This window comes from Lepisosteus oculatus, chromosome 23 (genome assembly GCF_040954835.1).
Source record: "Lepisosteus oculatus isolate fLepOcu1 chromosome 23, fLepOcu1.hap2, whole genome shotgun sequence".
NCBI lineage: Eukaryota > Metazoa > Chordata > Actinopteri > Semionotiformes > Lepisosteidae > Lepisosteus > Lepisosteus oculatus.
In genome coordinates this window covers 3,827,114-3,842,272 of record NC_090718.1, presented here as the reverse complement: position 1 = coordinate 3,842,272, position 15,159 = coordinate 3,827,114, and the positions used below count along the sequence as shown (strand labels likewise).

At 50.3% G+C, this 15,159-nt stretch overlaps 6 protein-coding genes and 1 pseudogene across 6 annotated transcripts; all 7 read right to left on the bottom strand.

Annotated features, from left to right (window-relative positions):
* Positions 1–1,723: 1,723 nt before the first annotated feature.
* LOC138224893 (histone H3) lies at positions 1,724–2,134 on the bottom strand. Its single transcript, XM_069183070.1, has one exon. The coding sequence runs from the start codon at positions 2,132–2,134 to the stop codon at positions 1,724–1,726; it is 411 nt and encodes a 136-aa protein (XP_069039171.1).
* Positions 2,135–2,943: 809 nt separating this feature from the next.
* Positions 2,944–11,031, bottom strand: LOC138224656 (histone H2AX-like; annotated as a pseudogene).
* LOC138224614 (histone H1-like) lies at positions 4,265–5,169 on the bottom strand. Its single transcript, XM_069182560.1, has one exon. The coding sequence runs from the start codon at positions 5,043–5,045 to the stop codon at positions 4,404–4,406; it is 642 nt and encodes a 213-aa protein (XP_069038661.1). The 5' UTR covers positions 5,046–5,169; the 3' UTR covers positions 4,265–4,403.
* Positions 6,434–6,872, bottom strand: LOC138224662 (histone H2B 1/2). The gene has a single exon (XM_069182642.1). It carries the CDS (start codon positions 6,870–6,872, stop codon positions 6,498–6,500), a length of 375 nt encoding a protein of 124 aa, XP_069038743.1. The 3' UTR covers positions 6,434–6,497.
* LOC138224683 (histone H4) lies at positions 7,828–8,350 on the bottom strand. Its single transcript, XM_069182681.1, has one exon. It carries the CDS (start codon positions 8,205–8,207, stop codon positions 7,896–7,898), a length of 312 nt encoding a protein of 103 aa, XP_069038782.1. The 5' UTR covers positions 8,208–8,350; the 3' UTR covers positions 7,828–7,895.
* Positions 11,032–11,900: 869 nt separating the features above from the next.
* Positions 11,901–12,797, bottom strand: LOC138224579 (histone H1-like). The gene has a single exon (XM_069182501.1). The coding sequence runs from the start codon at positions 12,677–12,679 to the stop codon at positions 12,038–12,040; it is 642 nt and encodes a 213-aa protein (XP_069038602.1). The 5' UTR covers positions 12,680–12,797; the 3' UTR covers positions 11,901–12,037.
* Positions 12,798–14,065: 1,268 nt separating this feature from the next.
* LOC138224644 (histone H2B 1/2) lies at positions 14,066–14,506 on the bottom strand. The gene has a single exon (XM_069182620.1). It carries the CDS (start codon positions 14,504–14,506, stop codon positions 14,132–14,134), a length of 375 nt encoding a protein of 124 aa, XP_069038721.1. The 3' UTR covers positions 14,066–14,131.
* Between the last annotated feature and the right edge of the window lie 653 nt (positions 14,507–15,159).

Genomic DNA, 15,159 nt, shown 5'->3' with positions numbered 1-15,159 from the left:
TTGATATGAAGTTACTTGATGAGCAGCTATAAAGCTGTCAAGCAGTGTCTTACCTGGGTCTGTAAGTGGCTGCTTCCTGAGATCTTCAGATGTGGGGGTCTCTACTCTCTGCCAGCACACCTGTCACACAGCGCTGGGTCATAGCTGGAGACACGGCTTCACCCGGGAGGAACGTGAAGTCTTACCGAAGACAGTCAGAGCTGTGACTTCAGAAGTCAGGGTGAAGGAAAAGAAAGGATTATGAGCTGATAGAGAGGGCAGCATGCTGGTAGAGTGGCTAGCATTGCAACCTCACAGCACTGGGGCTCTGGGTTCAATTAGCCCACCTGGCAGTGCTGCAGCTCTGTGCAGTAATGTACTGTATACCCCAGCAGACTGGTACCTGTTGGTGCTCTGTGCAGTAATGTATACCCCAGCGTACTGGTACCTGTTGGCTCTGTGCAGTAATGTATACCCCAGCGTACTGGTACCTGTTGGCTCTGTGCAGTAATGTATACCCAAGCGTACTGGTACCTGTTGGCTCTGTGCAGTAATGTATACCCAAGCGTACTGGTACCTGTTGGCTCTGTGCAGTAATGTAGACCCCAGTGGACTGGTACCTGTTGGCTCTGTGCAGTACTGTATACCCAGGGGGGATGACACTACAGAGGGACACATTGTGCTCTCAGTGCCTGTACTGTATCCCCCAACTCTTCTGGCACAAACTACAGCACAGAAATCACAGCTGGACTCTCACTCCTCCCCAGACTATTCTGAGACTAACTACAGCACAGAATTCACAAATTGACACACCTCCTTCACTCTTCCCCAAACTGTTCTAAAACAAAATACAGCACACAGAAAAAAATCACAACTGGACTTTCAATCCCTGAGACTATCCTAACACATCATAGACAAACTACAGCTCAGGAATCACAGCTGAACTCTCACCTCTCTCAACATCTCCATACTCTACTGAGAAAAACTACAGCACGTTTACTATTTATTAATGACCCGACACTAAAACTAAAACTGCAATCAAACAGCAAGAAGAAATAATTAAACTCACCAGAGATCCACAGTTGAAATCGTTCATTTTTTAGAACTGCGGTTCTTATTTTAGAGACTTTTGCCTTGTTTTCCAGAGCGTTTTCCAAACGTGTCCTGTTTTTCTCCCCTGAGCGTGTCCCGATCCACACTCTCCTGCTCCCTCTGCTGGACAGTCGTGGTCTCTGCACCCAGGAACTCTGCCCTGGTTCAGCTTTAACCTTACAAAGGGGGAGATACTTTTCTATCGGTCCTGTAACTGTTTCAGTTAAAGCAACTGCTCTTTCTCACAAAAAGAATTTGAGTATTTAATTCTATCAATGGAAAAATCTTTAAATGTTTTGCAGAGCCTTCACAGCAGAGGGTCAGTTTGACATTTTTATATTATTCATCTCCGTTTTCTATAGTAAAGACTCGTATAATATTAACACCGAAATTCCACAGAAAACTTCCAATATCCTGCATTTTCAAAACATACTCCATACTCCGCGAGTGTCGCTGGTTAACTGCAGCAGTGTAGTCGCGCGCGAACTGGCAGAAAACCGCTTCAGGGTACGGATTTCACTTATCCGCTAACCAGACGGGAATTGTGCCTCCTACAGACTAATGGAATGATGTAACCCTCTCGAGTGTTGTGGTGGCTCTTAAAAGAGCCTTTGTGTTCAAGGGAAAAGATGCTGCAGCAGGCGGTCCGTGTCTAAGCGCGCTCCCCGCGGATGCGGCGGGCCAGCTGGATGTCTTTGGGCATGATGGTCACCCTCTTGGCGTGGATGGCGCACAGGTTGGTGTCCTCGAAGAGCCCCACCAGGTAAGCCTCGCTGGCCTCCTGCAGAGCCATGACGGCGGAGCTCTGGAAGCGCAGGTCGGTCTTGAAGTCCTGGGCGATCTCTCTCACCAGGCGCTGGAAAGGCAGCTTGCGGATCAGCAGCTCGGTGGACTTCTGGTAGCGGCGGATCTCCCGCAGAGCCACGGTGCCGGGCCTGTAGCGGTGGGGCTTCTTCACGCCGCCGGTGGCGGGGGCGCTCTTGCGGGCAGCCTTGGTGGCCAGCTGCTTCCTGGGCGCCTTGCCGCCGGTGGACTTGCGAGCGGTCTGCTTGGTTCTCGCCATCTTCCTCGCTGCTCTTCACAATCAGCACTGTACTGAGAGCAGCAGCCCGCACTCGGGTTTATATGCGCAGGCAGCCCCGTCCTGATTGGCTGAAGGGCCCCGGGAGCCTCTCGCTGATTGGATACTTTGAGAAGGAGCGCGCAGTTCATACACCCTCTCCGATCTTCTTTGTTTGATCAAATCAAAGTATAAAGGCTTTTTTATACCTAGAAATCAATAACCTGTCAAGGACCTTGATTTCTTTTAACTATAATAATCCAGGAATTTAATATTCTTCCATTAAGTCATGAAATAGAATAATTGACTATAACAAAGTTAAATCGAATATAAGTTATAGTATATATATATATGTAAGGGCATCCTGTGACTCAGGGGAGGAGTGTTGTGCTGAGGGACCCCGATTTCTGTTTAACTTGACAGCTCGGGGTTAGAAGCTCGTTATACAATAATATAAATATGATAGAATAATGTGAATGAAAAGAACAATCTTCTAACCCCGATTACAAGTACAATAAGGAACCCGGTTTGCTCTGCTCGTTTATAATTAAAGGGGGAAATCTACTTGAACGAACTGAACAAAAGATGATTGTATGAACTGTATTGCGAGCGCAACAGAAATCGCTCGTCCACACAGCGGCTGTGATTCTGAGCCACAGACATCACTGCTAAAACCTCAGGGAAAGAAAAACACGTGCTCAGACCTATTTGCGAATATTGCAATTATATTATGAAAACAACAGAAATCGCTCTTTTTCAAGTGGCTGTGTGTGGCTCTTAAAAGAGCCTTTGGGTTCGGGGTCAGTCGGAGGTCTCTGCCGGGCTGTTTACTTGCTCTTGACCGGCTTCTCGGTCTTCTTGGGTAGCAGCACCGCCTGGATGTTGGGCAGCACGCCGCCCTGCGCGATGGTCACGCCGCCCAGCAGCTTGTTAAGCTCCTCGTCGTTGCGGACGGCCAGCTGCAGGTGCCGGGGGATGATGCGGGTCTTCTTGTTGTCCCGGGCGGCGTTGCCAGCCAGCTCCAGGATCTCGGCGGTCAGGTACTCCAGCACCGCGGCCAGATACACCGGGGCTCCGGCGCCGACCCGCTCGGCATAGTTTCCCTTGCGCAGCAGCCGGTGGACACGGCCCACAGGGAACTGCAGTCCGGCCCTGGAAGAGCGAGTCTTGGCCTTGGCTCTGGCCTTACCGCCGGTCTTTCCTCTGCCGCTCATCTTGCACTGTCAAGCTTGTCTGAAGAAAACTGCTAACAATGATCACAACTTGTCTGCCGCCCCGCTTTTGAAGAGTCGCGGCTGAACGTGATTGGATGGACGGGAACAAGCTCTCCACCCAATCAGAGATCAGTGCTGCCAGGCAGCGCTCTCGGTCTCCACCAATCAACAGGCAGGAGGGAAATTCGGACTCTGAACAAAGAGCGCGGCTCTGCTGCCGAGTGAGGACAAATTAGTTTTTCAATTTCAAGCTTATCATCATTATTCTCATACACAGGTAAATGGAATAGCGAAATGCTATTTGGCTAGCTCTCGGACGGTAAGTGGTAAAAAAAAAACAATACAGTTGCATAAGAAAAGAAAGAGACAACAGGCGATTAGCAAAACTACAACAGATAATGTGCAAAAACACATTGCTTAATCGGTCATTTTCATGCTTTAAAAAATGTATATTTTAGTGAATTTCACCACCGTCTGACTCTCAGTAACCACGCTACCTTGAGTGGAATTAAGCTCAACTCCCATAAGAATCTGGATCACCCGCCTGCGAGGGCTCGATATTGAAAAGTAACCATTGTCGCTATTAGAGTGACACATCTGTCACGTTACGCCTTTTCACATGTCCGCTATAGCTGCGAGACTAGCAGTCACGAATTGCAAGTCACACACTAATGAAAACCCCCGTGCAATGTAACAATGTAACATTTCACCTCAACTAAATTCATTAAATGAAGAGATGTAAGGAGTCACAGCGCTGTACAATGGAGATCAGGACGTTTATTTAACGTTATTCTACACCTCCTCTGCGCACCCACTCTCTACAATAGTATTTAGAATATTTACATTTGTACATTTTACCCAGTATCGCATTTCAGTATCATTATTAAAAACTACAACTCAATCCCCCCCATTGTGTAAAATAATTATGTCTCCCCCCTATCGAGCGAACCGGCGCTTTCAAGCGGTGAAAAGGGAAAGTCTGCGCTCTCTCTCGGAAGGGCTGGTGGCTCTTAGAAGAGCCTTTGGGTTTGTAGGAAATTAACTCGAGGGTCGATCGCTCACTTCTTCTTGGGAGCCGCTTTCTTAGCTTTGGCCGTCTTGGGTTTGGCCACCTTGGGCTTTGCTGCCTTGGCTTTCTTCGGGCTCTTCGCCTTCTTAGGCGCCGCTGGCTTCTTGGCCTTCTTGGGGCTCTTGGTCGCCTTCTTGGCCGCTGCGGGCTTCGCGGCTTTCTTGGGCGACTTCTTGGCGGCCGCTGGCTTCTTGGTCGACGCCTTCTTGGGCGACTTCTTGGCGGCCGCTGGCTTCTTAGCCGCTGCGGGTTTCTTGGCCGCCGGCTTCTTGGCTTTGGCGGCGGCGGCGGCTTTCTTCACGGGCTTGGTCTTGGTCTCCGCCTGCTTCTTGTTGAGCTTGAAGGAGCCCGAGGCGCCGGTGCCCTTGGTCTGCACCAGGGTGCCCTTGGTCACCAGGCTCTTGATGGCCAGCTTGACGCGGGAGTTGTTCTTCTCCACGTCGTAGCCGCCGGCCGCCAGGGACTTCTTCAGGGCGGCCAGGGACACGCCGCTCCGCTCCTTGGAGGCGGACACGGCCTGCAGGATGAGCTCTCCCACGCTGGGGCCCGCTTTCTTGGGCTTGGCGGCGCTCTTCTTCTTGGGCGCCTTGGCCGGCGCGGCGGCGGGGGCCGGAGCGACTTCTTCTGCCATCGCTGCGTCTCTGTCTGCTGTCGGACTGTCTGCGGCTCCGCGCGCAGGCGGAACTTCAAGGCCGCATGAGAACCGTGGAGACTCAACCGCTGCTGCTGCTGCAGCTCCGCTCCGCACAGCCCGCTCGCACTTGTGTTTTCTCCCCGCACAAAACTCCTCAATAATCGTTACCCATAAACAGAACCGCCGACAAAAGACATCGGGTACAGAGAAAACCCCCCGACCTTCAAAAGTGCTTCAGCTTCAGCAGAGTCTGTGCGGTAGTTTCGACAGAAATGCCCCAAATCCGACAACAGAGCACTCGAAAGGCGGTGCTCATCCGGCACTTTGTCGTGTAGTGCAAACATATATTAATTTTTAACACCGCTAAAAATAAGAATCGTGTGCAAGAAATACTGTCAAGTCTGGTGGTGAGCTATCACGATAAAAAGGACGTCTGCAATATTAAAATAAATGATTTATTCGGCTCTTTGGGCAGCGTCAGTAACACACTCCAGGAAGCGATGCTTCTAAGAAAGGACTAGGCCAGTTTCGTAAAAGTACCACTTATTTATTTCTTGATAAATGTCCAAATCCCCTATTAGAATATAGTGGAATTGCTGGAATGCATGTATTTAAGGTCTTATAAGGCTGTTGAGATTTTTAAAAGAGGCCAAATGGAAAATCAGCACACACTGGAGAACCGAATGAAATTGTCCTGACATGAAAAAAACAGCCCAGGCAGAGAAGTGGAGCCTGAAATGGTCCTCAGGCTTTTTGTTGTCATTCGGACAATGAAAACGACCGGTAAATTAAACTACAAAGGCTGCAACCAAGGCGTGGTACAGCTTCATAATCCGCAAGGCACTTGATCACAAGGGACGTCGTATTGACATTTTTTAGAATGTCTGAAAAGCAATAGCTGATGATAAAAGCTGAGGGTTGTTCTCAAGACTCCTTTAGAAGGGGAGAGAGTATGAGCTGTGTATGACTTAACTCAAGGTGCATTTGAATCGAGCAAAGGAAACATTTCCTTACCCAAAGAGTTGCAGGATAATGGAGCAAACACTCGGGAACAACCACAGGCTGTTCTGGGAATGGGTCCGATTCATAAAAACAAGTTCTATCCTTGATCATGTGTGAAACAAATAATAAAGCTCATGGAAATCTAGTTTCAATGCTTTGAGACTGAAATGCCGTATAACTGATTCCCAACAGTCGCCTATTAGAAGCATCGAAGGCAGAGACCTCCATGTGAAAAAGTCATTTATGTCTATAATCACACTGAATTAGGTATACTGATAACAAATTCAAGCAAGGTGTGAATGTGATTGCACACTTGGGGGCCATAAAAGCCTCGAAAACAGGGGTTTGAAGCAATAAGAACGAAATCATGATTGCTCTTTTACGGACTCTGTGGGTGGCTCTTAAAAGAGCCTTTGGGTTCGCTGATCCGGGACGGGCGGGCCGGGTTTACTTGGAGCTGGTGTACTTGGTGACGGCCTTGGTGCCCTCGGACACGGCGTGCTTGGCCAGCTCTCCGGGCAGCAGCAGGCGCACGGCGGTCTGGATCTCCCGGGAGGTGATGGTGGAGCGCTTGTTGTAGTGCGCCAGGCGGGAGGCCTCGCCGGCGATGCGCTCGAAGATGTCGCTGACGAACGAGTTCATGATGCCCATGGCCTTCGACGAGATGCCGGTGTCCGGGTGCACCTGCTTCAGCACCTTGTACACGTAGATGGCGTAGCTCTCCTTCCTGGTCTTTCTGCGCTTCTTGCCGCCCTTGCCGGCCGTCTTGGTCACGGCTTTCTTGGAGCCCTTCTTGGGAGCGGATTTCGCTGGTTCAGGCATCTTCACAAACTGCACTCTGTGAGAACAAGTATGAGAGCTCCGGTGCCCTACACCCCCCCATTTATAGCGGCCGCATGCAAATCAGCTCGCACAGCTCAGAAGGCGGCTCATTGGTCAGCGAGAGAGCTGCTCTCCTATTGGCTGCGCTCTGCGCCAATGAAATTCAAACGTCTGAGCGCCTGAGCCGCTCGCTCTGTCACCGGGCGCCTCTCTCTCCCCTCCGCCCGAGCACTCAGGAACAAAGGGCCGTGTGATCCGTTTACGCATTACGTGCAGATTTTTTGAAATCCCGCTCTCATTCCGCTTATGTCCCCTACCCTAGAAAAAAATGTGATCGGCGTAAAATGTGCGATTTGTGCAAACCTAGAGTCAAAAGGACTCTTGGTGATATTCTAGGCACCCTTAAAATCACTCTTGAGCAACCAACAGCTTTGTATAGCAACACTTTTGAGCTTTGACACCGCTTTCAAATTAGTCTGAGCTCACGGAACCTTCAGACTAACCCCTTCTACAGAATGAATGTAATGAGAAGGGCTAATTAAGTGGAATTCCTCCCGCACAGAGCTGAGCAGCCCGCTTCCTTTCTTAAAACCCATAAAGCGTGCGTGGGAAACAAAAACGTTTAGTAGCTGAACCCCAGTCGGTTCCCATGACCTTACTGCAATTTCCTACCATTTCGAACACGTCTAATGAGCGCTCTAAAGATGAAAATGTCTTAAATGAAAGAAACGCAAAGCATGCAGCAATGCGACTAATGGGGATGAAAACTATGGGCAGAAAAACGCGTTTCATCAAGTAAAGTTCTCCATTAGCAGCCAGATTCATATACAACTCGCTCTGTACTGCGTATTAAGGTAGGATAAGCAACCCGACTTATGATTACATTTCGAGCCGGAGTTTATAACTTCATTCCACAGGCCAGCACAAATATTTCAACTCTTTTCTGAAAAGGTGGGTGGCTCTTAAAAGAGCCTTTGGGTTGATACGTCGGGGTCCGGTCCGGCAGTGAAGCTCCGCTCCTGTTTAGCCGCCGAAGCCGTACAGGGTGCGGCCCTGGCGCTTCAGCGCGTACACCACGTCCATGGCGGTGACGGTCTTCCTCTTGGCGTGCTCGGTGTAGGTGACGGCGTCGCGGATGACGTTCTCCAGGAACACCTTCAGCACCCCGCGGGTCTCCTCGTAGATCAGCCCGGAGATCCGCTTCACTCCCCCACGGCGAGCCAGGCGGCGGATGGCGGGCTTGGTGATTCCCTGGATGTTGTCGCGGAGAACCTTGCGGTGACGCTTAGCGCCTCCTTTCCCGAGTCCCTTTCCGCCTTTGCCTCTTCCAGACATCTTCAAGTTATCAGTTAGTGACACGACACACACTGCTGGGCTGCAGCCGCGGCGCTTCTCTTTTCAAGCCTGAGAGCGGACCTGCTTGAGACAGGAGGCGCGCTGACACACGAGCCCGCCTCCTCTCCGACCGCAGCAGCAGCCCAGACTGCACAGGAACCTCTTCCCTGCCGGAGAGCTCTCCACCACAGCAGCGCCGGAGAGGACAGACCTCGAGTATTCAATGTTTACAGCGGTGCTGTAATATTCTCGTGTAGATTTAGACCAATCTAATTCCGCGCTCAACACAAAAACACAGAATTCGGAAAGGAAAATGTAGTGTGCTCCTGTGTATGGGGGTCATGAACAACTGACAAAAGGCATTCATCGTTGTAGCAGTACATATTTCATTCTCCACCCCTTTTGTATCATTGAATAAAAAATCCAGCTGTTAAATAGTCCAAAAATGTTTTAAATAAGGACGTCTTTTAAGACGCTTAAAAAAATGTTCCTCCTAAAGAAACTGTAGAAACGTTCTTAAATCGTGTCATCTCTATCACGTGTACTGAGGTTCATGGCTAGTGAGCAGTGGTCCTCACAGATCTGTCCTGCAGTATAAACGCTTCTTCTGGGGTGAAATGAAGAGCGGTGGAGGGACCAGTAAGCGTGCTGTTGCTTAATTGTGAACCGACACCGAATTCAGAAAATAAACAGTAGTGTAAGGGGTTTAATGCCAGTCGTTCTTGTATCATTAAGAATTAAATTTTAGAATTTAAACACTTTCAAATTTTGATACATCTATAAAAGTAGATGTAGAGCAAAAGGGGTGACGTGTGTCGCTGGTGTACTGCAGCAGTGCAGTCGTGCACGAATGGGCTTTTACACGAGGGGCAGAAAACCGCTTCTCGGTACGGGTTACACTTATCAGCTAACCAAACAAGAATTGTGCCTCCTACAGACTAATGGAATGATGTAACCCTCTCGAGTGTTGTGGTGGCTCTTAAAAGAGCCTTTGTGTTCAAGGGAAAAGATGCTGCAGCAGGCGGTCCGTGTCTAAGCGCGCTCCCCGCGGATGCGGCGGGCCAGCTGGATGTCTTTGGGCATGATGGTCACCCTCTTGGCGTGGATGGCGCACAGGTTGGTGTCCTCGAAGAGCCCCACCAGGTAAGCCTCGCTGGCCTCCTGCAGAGCCATGACGGCGGAGCTCTGGAAGCGCAGGTCGGTCTTGAAGTCCTGGGCGATCTCTCTCACCAGGCGCTGGAAAGGCAGCTTGCGGATCAGCAGCTCGGTGGACTTCTGGTAGCGGCGGATCTCCCGCAGAGCCACGGTGCCGGGCCTGTAGCGGTGGGGCTTCTTCACGCCGCCGGTGGCGGGGGCGCTCTTGCGGGCAGCCTTGGTGGCCAGCTGCTTCCTGGGCGCCTTGCCGCCGGTGGACTTGCGAGCGGTCTGCTTGGTTCTCGCCATCTTCCTCGCTGCTCTTCACAATCAGCACTGTACTGAGAGCAGCAGCCCGCACTCGGGTTTATATGCGCAGGCAGCCCCGTCCTGATTGGCTGAAGGGCCCCGGGAGCCTCTCGCTGATTGGATACTTTGAGAAGGAGCGCGCAGTTCATACACCCTCTCCGATCTTCTTTGTTTGATCAAATCAAAGTATAAAGGCTTTTTTATACCTAGAAATCAATAACCTGTCAAGGACCTTGATTTCTTTTAACTATAATAATCCAGGACAAGAATATACTTCCATTAAATCATGAAATAGTATAATTTACTAGAACGAGGTTAAATAGAATATCTGTTATAGTGTAAAAGGGCATCCTGTGACTCAGGGAAGGAGTGTTGTGCTGAGGGACCCCGATTTTGGTTTAACTTGACAGCTCGGTGTTAAAAGCTCGTTATAAAATAATCTAAATATGATAGAATAATGTGAATGAAAAGAACAATCTTCTAACCCCCATTACAAGTACAATAAGGCACCCGGTTTGATCTGCTCTGCTCGTTTATAATTAAAAGGGGAAATCTACTTGGGCGAACTGAACAAAGAAAATGATTGTATGAACTGTATTGCGAGCGCAACAGAAATCGCTCGTCCACACAGCGGCTGTGATTCTGAGCCACAGACATCACTGCTAAAACCTCAGGGAAAGAAAAACACGTGCTACGACATATTCACAAATATCGCCATTACATGAATAAAAATAGAAATCGCTCTTTTTCAAGAGGCTGTGGGTGGCTCTTAAAAGAGCCTTTGGGCTAAAACCTCAGGGGGAAAACACACGTGCTTCGACCCGTGTATAAATATTGCACTCATATTAATAAAAACAAGAACTCGCTCATTTGAAGAGGCTGTGGGTGGCTCTTAAAAGAGCCTTTGTTTTTCGGGTCAGTCGGAGGTCTCTGCCGGGCTGTTTACTTGCTCTTGGCCGGCTTCTCGGTCTTCTTGGGCAGCAGCACCGCCTGGATGTTGGGCAGCACGCCGCCCTGCGCGATGGTCACGCCGCCCAGCAGCTTGTTCAGCTCCTCGTCGTTGCGGACGGCCAGCTGCAGGTGCCGGGGGATGATGCGGGTCTTCTTGTTGTCCCGGGCGGCGTTGCCAGCCAGCTCCAGGATCTCGGCGGTCAGGTACTCCAGCACCGCGGCCAGATACACCGGGGCTCCGGCGCCGACCCGCTCGGCATAGTTTCCCTTGCGCAGCAGCCGGTGGACACGGCCCACAGGGAACTGCAGTCCGGCCCTGGAAGAGCGAGTCTTGGCCTTGGCTCTGGCCTTACCGCCGGTCTTTCCTCTGCCGCTCATCTTGCACTGTCAAGCTTGTCTGAAGAAAACTGCTAACAATGATCACAACTTGTCTGCCGCCCCGCTTTTGAAGAGTCGCGGCTGAACGTGATTGGATGGACGGGAACAAGCTCTCCACCCAATCAGAGATCAGTGCTGCCAGGCAGCGCTCTCGGTCTCCACCAATCAACAGGCAGGAGGGAAATTCGGACTCTGAACAAAGAGCGCGGCTCTGCTGCCGAGTGAGGACAAATTAGTTTTTCAATTTCAAGCTTATCATCATTATTCTCATACACAGGTAAATGGAATAGCGAAATGCTATTTGGCTAGCTCTCGGACGGTAAGTGGTAAAAAAAAAACAATACAGTTGCATAAGAAAAGAAAGAGACAACAGGCGATTAGCAAAACTACAACAGATAATGTGCAAAAACACATTGCTTAATCGGTCATTTTCATGCTTTAAAAAATGTATATTTTAGTGAATTTCACCACCGTCTGACTCTCAGTAACCACGCTACCTTGAGTGGAATTAAGCTCAACTCCCATAAGAATCTGGATCACCCGCCTGCGAGGGCTCGATATTGAAAAGTAACCATTGTCGCTATTAGAGTGACACATCTGTCACGTTACGCCTTTTCACATGTCCGCTATAGCTGCGAGACTAGCAGTCACGAATTGCAAGTCACACACTAATGAAAACCCCCGTGCAATGTAACAATGTAACATTTCACCTCAACTAAATTCATTAAATGAAGAGATGTAAGGAGTCACAGCGCTGTACAATGGAGATCAGGACGTTTATTTAACGTTATTCTACACCTCCTCTGCGCACCCACTCTCTACAATAGTATTTAGAATATTTACATTTGTACATTTTACCCAGTATCGCATTTCAGTATCATTATTAAAAACTACAACTCAATCCCCCCCATTGTGTAAAATAATTATGTCTCCCCCCTATCGAGCGAACCGGCGCTTTCAAGCGGTGAAAAGGGAAAGTCTGCGCTCTCTCTCGGAAGGGCTGGTGGCTCTTAGAAGAGCCTTTGGGTTTGTAGGAAATTAACTCGAGGGTCGATCGCTCACTTCTTCTTGGGAGCCGCTTTCTTAGCTTTGGCCGTCTTGGGTTTGGCCACCTTGGGCTTCGCTGCCTTGGCTTTCTTCGGGCTCTTCGCCTTCTTAGGCGCCGCTGGCTTCTTGGCCTTCTTGGGGCTCTTGGTCGCCTTCTTGGCCGCTGCGGGCTTCGCGGCTTTCTTGGGCGACTTCTTGGCGGCCGCTGGCTTCTTGGTCGACGCCTTCTTGGGCGACTTCTTGGCGGCCGCTGGCTTCTTAGCCGCTGCGGGTTTCTTGGCCGCCGGCTTCTTGGCTTTGGCGGCGGCGGCGGCTTTCTTCACGGGCTTGGTCTTGGTCTCCGCCTGCTTCTTGTTGAGCTTGAAGGAGCCCGAGGCGCCGGTGCCCTTGGTCTGCACCAGGGTGCCCTTGGTCACCAGGCTCTTGATGGCCAGCTTGACGCGGGAGTTGTTCTTCTCCACGTCGTAGCCGCCGGCCGCCAGGGACTTCTTCAGGGCGGCCAGGGACACGCCGCTCCGCTCCTTGGAGGCGGACACGGCCTGCAGGATGAGCTCTCCCACGCTGGGGCCCGCTTTCTTGGGCTTGGCGGCGCTCTTCTTCTTGGGCGCCTTGGCCGGCGCGGCGGCGGGGGCCGGAGCGACTTCTTCTGCCATCGCTGCGTCTCTGTCTGCTGTCGGACTGTCTGCGGCTCCGCGCGCAGGCGGAACTTCAAGGCCGCATGAGAACCGTGGAGACTCAACCGCTGCTGCTGCTGCAGCTCCGCTCCGCACAGCCCGCTCGCACTTGTGTTTTCTCCCCGCACAAAACTCCTCAATAATCGTTACCCATAAACAGAACCGCCGACAAAAGACATCGGGTACAGAGAAAACCCCCCGACCTTCAAAAGTGCTTCAGCTTCAGCAGAGTCTGTGCGGTAGTTTCGACAGAAATGCCCCAAATCCGACAACAGAGCACTCGAAAGGCGGTGCTCATCCGGCACTTTGTCGTGTAGTGCAAACATATATTAATTTTTAACACCGCTAAAAATAAGAATCGTGTGCAAGAAATACTGTCAAGTCTGGTGGTGAGCTATCACGATAAAAAGGACGTCTGCAATATTAAAATAAATGATTTATTCGGCTCTTTGGGCAGCGTCAGTAACACACTCCAGGAAGCGATGCTTCTAAGAAAGGACTAGGCCAGTTTCGTAAAAGTACCACTTATTTATTTCTTGATAAATGTCCAAATCCCCTATTAGAATATAGTGGAATTGCTGGAATGCATGTATTTAAGGTCTTATAAGGCTGTTGAGATTTTTAAAAGAGGCCAAATGGAAAATCAGCACACACTGGAGAACCGAATGAAATTGTCCTGACATGAAAAAAACAGCCCAGGCAGAGAAGTGGAGCCTGAAATGGTCCTCAGGCTTTTTGTTGTCATTCGGACAATGAAAACGACCGGTAAATTAAACTACAAAGGCTGCAACCAAGGCGTGGTACAGCTTCATAATCCGCAAGGCACTTGATCACAAGGGACGTCGTATTGACATTTTTTAGAATGTCTGAAAAGCAATAGCTGATGATAAAAGCTGAGGGTTGTTCTCAAGACTCCTTTAGAAGGGGAGAGAGTATGAGCTGTGTATGACTTAACTCAAGGTGCATTTGAATCGAGCAAAGGAAACATTTCCTTACCCAAAGAGTTGCAGGATAATGGAGCAAACACTCGGGAACAACCACAGGCTGTTCTGGGAATGGGTCCGATTCATAAAAACAAGTTCTATCCTTGATCATGTGTGAAACAAATAATAAAGCTCATGGAAATCTAGTTTCAATGCTTTGAGACTGAAATGCCGTATAACTGATTCCCAACAGTCGCCTATTAGAAGCATCGAAGGCAGAGACCTCCATGTGAAAAAGTCATTTATGTCTATAATCACACTGAATTAGGTATACTGATAACAAATTCAAGCAAGGTGTGAATGTGATTGCACACTTGGGGGCCATAAAAGCCTCGAAAACAGGGGTTTGAAGCAATAAGAACGAAATCATGATTGCTCTTTTACGGACTCTGTGGGTGGCTCTTAAAAGAGCCTTTGGGTTCGCTGATCCGGGACGGGCGGGCCGGGTTTACTTGGAGCTGGTGTACTTGGTGACGGCCTTGGTGCCCTCGGACACGGCGTGCTTGGCCAGCTCTCCGGGCAGCAGCAGGCGCACGGCGGTCTGGATCTCCCGGGAGGTGATGGTGGAGCGCTTGTTGTAGTGCGCCAGGCGGGAGGCCTCGCCGGCGATGCGCTCGAAGATGTCGCTGACGAACGAGTTCATGATGCCCATGGCCTTCGACGAGATGCCGGTGTCCGGGTGCACCTGCTTCAGCACCTTGTACACGTAGATGGCGTAGCTCTCCTTCCTGGTCTTTCTGCGCTTCTTGCCGCCCTTGCCGGCCGTCTTGGTCACGGCTTTCTTGGAGCCCTTCTTGGGAGCGGATTTCGCTGGTTCAGGCATCTTCACAAACTGCACTCTGTGAGAACAAGTATGAGAGCTCCGGTGCCCTACACCCCCCCATTTATAGCGGCCGCATGCAAATCAGCTCGCACAGCTCAGAAGGCGGCTCATTGGTCAGCGAGAGAGCTGCTCTCCTATTGGCTGCGCTCTGCGCCAATGAAATTCAAACGTCTGAGCGCCTGAGCCGCTCGCTCTGTCACCGGGCGCCTCTCTCTCCCCTCCGCCCGAGCACTCAGGAACAAAGGGCCGTGTGATCCGTTTACGCATTACGTGCAGATTTTTTGAAATCCCGCTCTCATTCCGCTTATGTCCCCTACCCTAGAAAAAAATGTGATCGGCGTAAAATGTGCGATTTGTGCAAACCTAGAGTCAAAAGGACTCTTGGTGATATTCTAGGCACCCTTAAAATCACTCTTGAGCAACCAACAGCTTTGTATAGCAACACTTTTGAGCTTTGACACCGCTTTCAAATTAGTCTGAGCTCACGGAACCTTCAGACTAACCCCTTCTACAGAATGAATGTAATGAGAAGGGCTAATTAAGTGGAATTCCTCCCGCACAGAGCTGAGCAGCCCGCTTCCTTTCTTAAAACCCATAAAGCGTGCGTGGGAAACAAAAACGTTTAGTAGCTGAACCCCAGTCGGTTCCCATGA

Excerpts from the sequence above, each read along its gene's own strand:
- LOC138224893 (XM_069183070.1), bottom strand. The coding sequence starts at position 2,134 with ATGGCGAGAACCAAGCAGACCGCTCGCAAGTCCACCGGCGGCAAGGCG.
- LOC138224614 (XM_069182560.1), bottom strand. The coding sequence starts at position 5,045 with ATGGCAGAAGAAGTCGCTCCGGCCCCCGCCGCCGCGCCGGCCAAGGCG.
- LOC138224662 (XM_069182642.1), bottom strand. The coding sequence starts at position 6,872 with ATGCCTGAACCAGCGAAATCCGCTCCCAAGAAGGGCTCCAAGAAAGCC.
- LOC138224683 (XM_069182681.1), bottom strand. The coding sequence starts at position 8,207 with ATGTCTGGAAGAGGCAAAGGCGGAAAGGGACTCGGGAAAGGAGGCGCT.
- LOC138224579 (XM_069182501.1), bottom strand. The coding sequence starts at position 12,679 with ATGGCAGAAGAAGTCGCTCCGGCCCCCGCCGCCGCGCCGGCCAAGGCG.
- LOC138224644 (XM_069182620.1), bottom strand. The coding sequence starts at position 14,506 with ATGCCTGAACCAGCGAAATCCGCTCCCAAGAAGGGCTCCAAGAAAGCC.